This window comes from Lolium rigidum, chromosome 4, assembly GCF_022539505.1.
Source record: "Lolium rigidum isolate FL_2022 chromosome 4, APGP_CSIRO_Lrig_0.1, whole genome shotgun sequence".
In the NCBI taxonomy this organism is placed as follows: Eukaryota; Viridiplantae; Streptophyta; class Magnoliopsida; order Poales; family Poaceae; genus Lolium; species Lolium rigidum.
In genome coordinates, this window is record NC_061511.1 from 9,021,523 (window position 1) to 9,030,441 (window position 8,919).

An 8,919-nucleotide genomic window follows, 5' to 3' on the forward strand; every position below is an offset into this window, starting at 1 on the left:
CTTTAAGCCTTTTCGCAGTTCCTCGACACTAGCAGCCTTTGCTTTGGCATCATCAGCCTCGGCTTTAGCTTCGCTAGCGACAAGTTCGGCTTTCTCGCGAGCCGCCTCACTTTGCTCTAGTTTGTGAGCAAGTGCGTCGGCACGCTTGTTGGCCTCTGCAAGTTTCTCTATCAAGATAAAAAAGGGGAAAGAAAGATCAAAAATCGCGACAAACAAAAAGGAGCAAAATTCAGGAAGAACGGTAAATATAAAGGTTATTACCTTCGGCTCTGCTGGCATACTCGCGGTACCCAATAAATTGGGACCCGATGCGGATAAGATCTTTGATCATAGGCTGTCAAAGAAGAAGAACGAAGGAGAAAACATCGGCATTAAAAAAAAGTAAGGGTCTAAAAAAGCAAAATAGAGGAAATATAGACATCGACAAACTTACATCATCCAAGAGTTGCGACGAAGAGCTGCTCAATTGAGGGGGAGGCTCAATGATCATTTCAACCCTTGCCCTTTTTGGTGAAGGGACAAGGGGGCTCGAAGGAGGAGTAGATGTATCAACATTTTGTTGAGGAGGCGACGATTCTTCTCCTTCAACGGGCTTCTCCGAAATAACTAAAGTATGTGACGTGCTCGTCCGAGGAGCTACGTCACGAGTTGGTACTTCTTCCTCGTCATCACTGCGAGTGAGGATCAAATAGCATAAAAAGCAAGACAAGGAAAAACTTCGACTACAGAAATAAGGGGAAATCAAGGTAACTTACGAGCTGACGAGGGATTCAATATAAGGATCATAAGCTGCCTTCGGATGAGAAGGAACAACTTCTTCGGCTTTGGATGTGCCGGAATCTTCGGCATTACTCCTCTTCCTTTTCTTCTGTGGAGAAACGGCGGGAGGAGGAGATTGGACCGACGTAGTGTCTTCGGAAGATCCCGCAGATTTTCGAGAATCCACGGGATCATTCACAAAGGATGGAGCTTCTTGATTGTCGTCAGTGACAATGCCCATTTCTTCGACTTCTCCATCCTCAGGAAGAGGAGGAAGGGAAGCCATAGTAGGATGATTCTGCAGGAAAATAGCGGCAAAAGGAAAAGTAGAGAAATATCAATACAATGAGATGCAGGGAAAATTCGGAACAAAATAAAAATTCGAGAAGACAAAATACCTCGGGGAGAGGATTGGTGGAGCTGTATGGCTCCACGCGACAAGAGGAAGGAATAGGATCCCTCTTGCTCAGCGAGGTAATTCTTCGAATAAGCTTCTCCAAGTCCTTCACTGAAAGATCATTGGAGAGCCTATTGGCGTCATTGACACCAGAATACGTCCAAAGGGGATTTTTGCGAGCCTGAAGAGGCTGCACTCTAATCCTAAGAAAATAGGCAGTGATTTGGACACCAGATAACTCTTTGCCTCGAGTATTTTGGAGCTGATGAATACGAGACATAAGAGCTTCTGTCGCCTTCTTCTCTTCTTCGGAAGCTTCGGCATCCCAGGAGTAGCGGCGTTGAATTTTTGCGTTTCCGTCGAAAGGAACTATGTTGTGTTCCACGGAATTGGCACTTTCTTCGTGTATATAGAGCCACCTTTTGCGCCATCCTTGGACAGAGTCAGGAAATTTGACGTCGAAATAATCGACGTCGGTTCGGACACAGATAACTACACCACCTATGTTGTAGGTGGCGTTGTGAGCGCCATTGCGGCGAAGGCAGAAAATGCGCTTCCAAAGAGCCCAATTAGGAGCGACTCCAAGGAAGCATTCGCAAAGCGTGATAAAAATAGAAATATGAAGGATGGAATTGGGGGTCAGCCGGTGCAGCTGAATCCCATAGACAAAGAGAAGACCGCGGAGGAAATCGTGGATTGGGGTAGAAAGGCCGCGGATGAGATGATCAACGAAACTAACCCGGTACTCCATTGGAGGGTTGGGGTAGCTTTCTTCGCTGGGAAAGCGGATGGCGTCTTCCTTCTTCATGAGGCCAAGCCTTTTCATCAGATTGACATCCTGGTTGGAGATTTTAGATCTCTCCCACTCAAGATCTTCAGCAGCCATCGTGGATTCTGGAGTGCTATGGCGAGTGAGGCGCGTGCGTGGTGGCATCAACGGCATCGAAGAAGCAAATGTTCGTGTGCGCGGAAGATCAGAAAGAGATGGGCGCAGGGGAGTTTTCGCAGAGGGGAGCAGATGTGCGGCGCAAGCGAAGGACTGGACGGAGGTTGAAGAAAGGTTTATATAGGCTTCGGGAGAAGTAATGAACCGTCGGATGAAGAAATCGTGTGGTGAAAAGAGATCCAGTAGATAAGAGGGTAAAAAGGTATTTTTATGGAGATGGAATGGAACAGGCGTTACGAACGTGCGCCAGGAAAGCGGAGGACGTGTGTCCCCCACTTGCACGACGTGTCAACGTGGTGGGAACAATGGACCCACAAGGCAGAAAAATTTCGACTATTAATAGAGCTGAAGAGAATTTGACAAAGGAAAATATGTCGACAAGAAAAATAAAAGGAGAATGGCGACAGGAGAAGTTATTTGAATACTTCGGGAGCCTTTGGTCAGAAACAAGTTTTTGCCCAAATGCTCGGGGGCTACTTCGATAAAAGTAAAATTTCGACTATGGCAAATATAGAAATTGTGGGAGCCTACAACCAAGCACAAGTTCTTGGCTGTAGCCTCGGGGGCTACTCCCATCGGGAGCGCTGTTCGCGCACCCGAGATATAAAAAGAAGAAGAAAGAAAAGAGAGAATATCGGGAAATAATGGCAATATAGCGACAAGGTGGACTAAAATGTTGAGCCTACAACCAAGCACAAGTTCTTGGCTGTAGCCTCGGGGGCTACTCCCATCGGGAACGCTGTTCGCGTGCCCGATGAAATTTAAAAAGGAAAAAGAAAGAAAGATAGAGAAGCAAGAGAGTATATTTCGAGTTATAATTAACTCTGCATATACTCCCATCGGGAGATTAATATAAGTCATATTTGACTCGATAAAATGTGCCATTCCAACAGCCGGAAAAGCACTCGACAATATATTCTCAGAACGCCAAAGTTGCGATCAATTTCTGAATGCCGCAAATTTGCGAAGGTAAGACCCCGGATCCATTCTGCCGGGCGTGGCATCGCCGAAGACTGCGCTCCGCTACTTTTATCCGTATCAACGGATACGAAGAAAAATCCTAACGGACGCGTTAGGTACTCGATAAATTTGACTGGGACTCGACGGAATGGTAAGACCTTAAGCGGCACCTGTCGAAGTTTACACCGGTATCCCGAGATCATGTCCAGGGACGTGATCTTGAAGTAGGTTTTTGCGGATTGCCACTAGAGCAGTTAACTAGTACCTGATCCGTCAGATGAACTAGCCCCAACTACCAATATCCCTGTACAATATAGAAATTTATATAAAGAAATATAGAAAAGGTTAAATTGTCGAATAAACAATGGAGATTTTCCCTGACTCTACGATTCAAGCAAAATCTCGGGGGCTACTGACATAGGCATCCCGAATGGGCCTGCCAAAGATGGTACCCGGGGTTTGATGAAGGCCCACTACCCGAAGAATAAGAAGGTTCGAGAGCCCAAGATATATTAAGGAAAATAGAATTGTAATAGGAAGTGTTGTTTGTAAATCTGGCGGGATGAGTTAGAAACCGTCCCGGACTCTGTAACTTGTACAAAACGAAACCCTCGGCTCCGCCTCTTATATAAAGGGGGAGTCGAGGGACGAGGAGATCATCGAATCATTGTCTGCAAACCCTAGTTTTCATAATCGTCGAGTACTTTTCGGCTGAAACCTTCGAGATCTACTTGCCCTCTACTTCTAACTAAACCCTAGCCTACAATCCGTAGGCATTGACAAGTTAATCCCTTGTCACTTCTGTAGTATGGTTGGTTGTGAGATATTTATATGTGCATATTGTTTGCTCTGTTGTTGATACTAGATATGATGTTATGATCAATTTAGATGATAAACAGTAGCGGGCGCAATGTGTAAGATGGGGTCAATTGAGGTGTGCAATTAGCCCAATCATAGAAAGGTTAAAATGTGTCTGATGGTAGTTTCTTGAGTCGGATCGTTAAGGATAAAATGGTAAAGGTATATCTTCCTTAGTTCCTCGACATAGTAATAGACTAATCCGTATTCTTAAGGTCGGGGGAGTGTTATCCTACCATGCTCACGTGGATGCGGACTGTGTGAATTTATGGACTCTGATGCCTATATAGATGTTGTCATAGTTTTTTTCAATCACAATGTTTGCATGCATGAATAAATCATTACTCATATCTATGCTTTGTTTTATGTGTCACTGCATATATGAGAGATATGTGAAGTGAACCCTAGAACACTGTCAGTTTCCTCCATAAAAAACCTTGTTTACTTTGCACTACGTATATTTATATTTTATAGTTTTATTTAATACTAAAAACAAAAATACATTTATCTTGTTATCTTAGATCTTTTCAGCTCATATAATACTATGTAATTAACATCTACACTTGTACCGTTGGGGTCGGTAATATATTTTTTACTTTAATTTACAGGTTTCTAGATGGAGATAAGATTCTTTACCCTCGTTGATTCCATAAACGCAGAATCACTATTCCAGAGAAAACTAACGCTATCAACATCACTTCACATTGGGACTCCCAACTGATATCACTCATTGGAGATATATAAATTAGATTTTTAATCACCAAATCATTTTGATGAAAGGAATTTGGGTGGTGTACTCTTTTGATCCAAAGTACTGCATTTATAAGAAAAGATTTTTGAAAATTACAGTCGTACAAGAACCCAAAACCTGCAAACCCTAAAAGGCATAATTATTTTAGCTTTTCCGGTGAGCATGCTTGGGGGAGCTAGATAGCAACTCGGTTGGATCCGTTTCTTTCCAAAATTCCCACAAATTAAGCTATAGAGAGCCATATAGCATACTACGTTGCAATTGCTTTAACAACACTAATTAACATGCTCATATGAATATATATACATAAATCATTGATTCTAAGCGACTACTGGTCTAAACCTTTTTCTTGAACATGTCCATATCTATATCTTTTTTTAGGTGGTATATTTAGTACTACTTCTAACATAAAAAATTCAGTTGCTGACCAAAAGAAAACTCAACTTATTGTTGAATGTGGACACTTGTAAACAGTGTCATTGTCCTCTAAAAAAATGCCATTGTGTGTGTCACCCCTTTGTTTTTTTTTTTGGTGAGCATTGGAAATGCTAATGTCAAGTTCATACTTCAGTACCAATGTATATAGACGAGTACATAAGGAAATGTGAGCTATTATTTTGTTTAAAGTCCTTCTCTTGTGGAGAGACGATATAAAGTACTTTCTCCTAGATGGGATCTTAGATGTGAAGAAGCGTGCCAATATGCCTTCTACAGCTAATGCCAAGAGGGAAAGAAAAAAACAAAATAAAAATCACATGTAGACCTGGAGTCGAAAAGAGAATCTATAAGCTGGCTAACTACAACCCTAGAAATGTGCCTAATGTTGGGGAGAGTATTTAGGGCCTTGTTCCTTAGAACATTATTAACAACTTCTACAGTACTTCAAATATTTTTTTTATAAATACCACCTATATTTCAGCTATTTATGTAACTACCAGTGCTAATAGTTTTCTATCAAAACATCTAAAAAAAATGTAGATATGAATTATTAATTAATTAAAGTATGTATATGTCATTTCAAACGTACAGATTGTTATATATGGATGATCAGTACCCACAAATTTCCCGCTATTACATGAGCACAAATAACTAATGAAAGTACTTCAATGAGAATTTGTGTTGCATAATTAAGTTGTTGTAATAAACTAGGTAATGCAAGTTTGTTATTTCCAAAATCACTTCATATATGTGTACTCATCTTGTCCACCAACAACCCAGTTTATTTAAAAGTCATACCCAGTTCCCAAAACATTTCATGTGATCAATAATGACTTCCAAGATCTATTGGCTATTGCTAATTCTAATATGAATGGAAGCAGTAACACAGAGTTATTTTACACTTAGAAGATTCCAGCATTCCATATGCACAGACATACAATAAATTAGCCGCCTTGTTAAACTATTTGCAACAAGTCAACACACATCAGGATACCTTCCAAATGGTGCAAGACCTACACTACACACATCTCGTAGTACAATCTCTCTGACAGCAGGAAGCATTTTCTTTCAGCATATCTCTCTCTCTCTCTCTCTCTCTCTCTCTCTCTCTCATTAAGCGGCACAGACACACAACCTAGAAGACACTTTTTCCAAAGCACCTCACTTCCATCCCATGTCCGTCTCCTCTCTCTCTCCCTCTTGTCTTCATGTCCACTGCAAGGTATGCTCGGAACTCAGAACTACTTGCCAACATAGTATCAAGCTAGCTCAGAAAAAAGAAAGTCCGTTTCGGCATAGCTAAATTCATGCACTATCTCTAGCTACAATTCTCTGCACAATTTCCTGTGTTCATGGTGGATGGCAGTGTGTGACAATAGAGTTAGTTGGAACCCTAACAATGGGGAATTGGTGATCTCATGATATATGCATCTTCTTCTCCAGTGATTGGCAGCAAGACCATGAGATAGAGAAGAAGATCAAGCGGGAGTCATCAGCATCTGAGGCTGGCCGGATGATGGCGGCGCGGAGGAGCAGCAGCCTGCCTACGGCGGGCGCCGGGCCTGGGTCGGCCCCATCGTTCAACACGATGACTCCTTGTGCAGCGTGTAAGCTGCTCCGGCGGCGTTGTGCGCAGGAGTGCACTTTCTCACCCTTCTTCTCGCCGATGGAGCCGCACAAGTTCGCCTCGGTTCATAAGGTCTTTGGTGCCAGCAACGTCTCCAAGATGCTCCTGGTAATGTAATCCCCATGGCCAACTCTCTCTAACTAATTCCCCCCTTTCCCTTTTGAGATCGAACAATGAATTGATTTTATGCCGTTGATGGTAAAGAGATGCAGCTTAATTGATGTCACGTGTCAGAACATTTTCATTACTTAAGATGGTGTTTGGGGAGTTTCATTTGTGATACTCTTACAAGTCACAAGTCACAAGTCACAAGTCACAAGTCCGTAGTCAATGAAGTATTACATGTTCTGGTAGATCCAAACCCTAAATTCCAATGAATCTCCTCTCGTCCCATTCTGTTTAGAGATCAGTCACTAGATATTAATGTTTAAACTGAGTGTCATTTTTGCATCTTTTGTTTATTACAAATGAGTGTTAGACTAGAAAACTTCTCGATACAATTTTTTCTCACAAATTCCAAACTGCCGATCAAAGCTTCCCCATTTTCCACTTAAGACAACTGTACATCATTATGGGATTCTTAAAGAGAAAGATTGATCGTACATAAGTACCATTTCAATTTCTCACCAGCAGTAATCTATTTCGGATTTCGGTTTCGGAAATATTTTGACCAGAACAGAAATTCATTGAATTTAATGTTTTCGGTTTGCATTTGGACCAAAGGACTGAAATTTTCACTTGAAGTTGACTGAAATCCAACAAAAGCTTGATGATTTAAAAAAAGAAATTAATTTAATTACTACAGAAATGGTTGAAATATTTTGATCAACCGGCGAATACGTACTGAGATTTGGTGAATTTATTTGAAAGTGAGGGCCTTGCAACTCATCCGGCATAGCTTAGGCGTGCGTTGATAGCCTTTTGAGCTTTATATCACAATTTCATTTTTTTTCTTTTTTGTCGAATTTACGCGGCGGTGTGCATGTTATGCGGAGCGAGTGTAAACTCTTTGAATTGTATCATCGCGATACAAACTTTTGAGTATTAAATCATCCTTTATCAAAAAAGATGAGCGGTGCTGCTAAAAAAATGCTTGCTTGTTAATTAAGTTGCAAGTTTGCAACTACTGATCCGTATGAAATCAGCACAAGTTGAACCAAAGTTATTTTCCACAAATTAATGCAGGAGGTGCACGAGAGCCAGCGCAGCGACGCGGCGAACAGCCTGGTGTACGAGGCGAACCTGCGGCTCCGTGATCCCGTGTACGGCTGCATGGGCGCCATCATCACCCTTCAGCAGCAGGTGCACGCCCTCGAGGCCGAGCTCGCCGGCGTCCGCGCGGAGATCACCAAGCACAGGTACCGCCCATCTGCCTCTGCAGCCGTGAATGTGCCACCCTCTTCGCACGCATCCCAGCTCCTCGCTGCGTCGGCAGCAGGAGGCCAACGGCAGGCTGAATCGTCCTTGGGAGTGGGCGTCGCTGCTGTGGCAGGGCCTGTGGCTTCCGCGTCGTCGTCGACGACGGTGTACGCCGCCGCGTCGAGCTCCACTGACTACAGCTCCATCACGCATGAAAATGTTCCATATTTCGGTTGAGGTTATGCTAGCCTTAATGGAGAGTTTCTTGGATGTAATTTTGTTGCCTCTTTCTTTTATGTAGACCTTGTGAAAATATTGGAATAAAAAAGGCTTTTCCTCGAAAATATTGGGAACGTTGAGAGAGAAGCACTGATTTCCTAGGCTGTAGTACTTGCAAAATCCATGTTCATGCCGACATGCATAAGAATATGAATTAACAATTAATTGAGAAGGTTGAGCACATGATACTCCATATGAGGTGGGTTTGGTTGACTGCATTTGGATCGCTGCATATGCATTGCTTGGGACTCTCCTCACATGCTTGTCTGTGTATTTCATTATACGCTACTCTTAAGTTTTTCTCATTTGTGTAGCATGAATTAGAAACGGGGCTCATATAGTCATGTGAACCGCTTCATTTGGACAAGTGTCTTACGGCATTACACTTAAACGGCAAGTTCACTCTGTACATAAATGTTGATAGAGTAGAGACGTTTGGAGTACCACTTTTCAAAGTCCTAAAGTGTAAGATCTTCTGTGGCGTGTGCATTGGCGTGCGCTGAGAGTCTGCTTGACTGGATGTGCTTCTCACCTGCTATTGAGCG

General features: G+C 42.5%; 1 protein-coding gene across 1 annotated transcript; it reads left to right on the forward strand.

The window, feature by feature from the left end:
- The first annotated feature begins 6,317 nt into the window (after positions 1-6,317).
- Positions 6,318-8,332, forward strand: LOC124646658 (LOB domain-containing protein 15-like). Its single transcript, XM_047186747.1, has 3 exons — positions 6,318-6,331; positions 6,553-6,844; positions 7,922-8,332. The coding sequence occupies exons 1-3, from the start codon at positions 6,318-6,320 to the stop codon at positions 8,330-8,332; spliced, it is 717 nt and encodes a 238-aa protein (XP_047042703.1).
- The last annotated feature ends 587 nt before the right edge of the window (positions 8,333-8,919 follow it).

Coding starts and splice junctions, on each gene's coding strand:
- LOC124646658 (XM_047186747.1), top strand. Junction 6,845..7,921: donor ACGTCTCCAAGATGCTCCTG/GTAATGTAATCC, acceptor AAATTAATGCAG/GAGGTGCACGAGAGCCAGCG.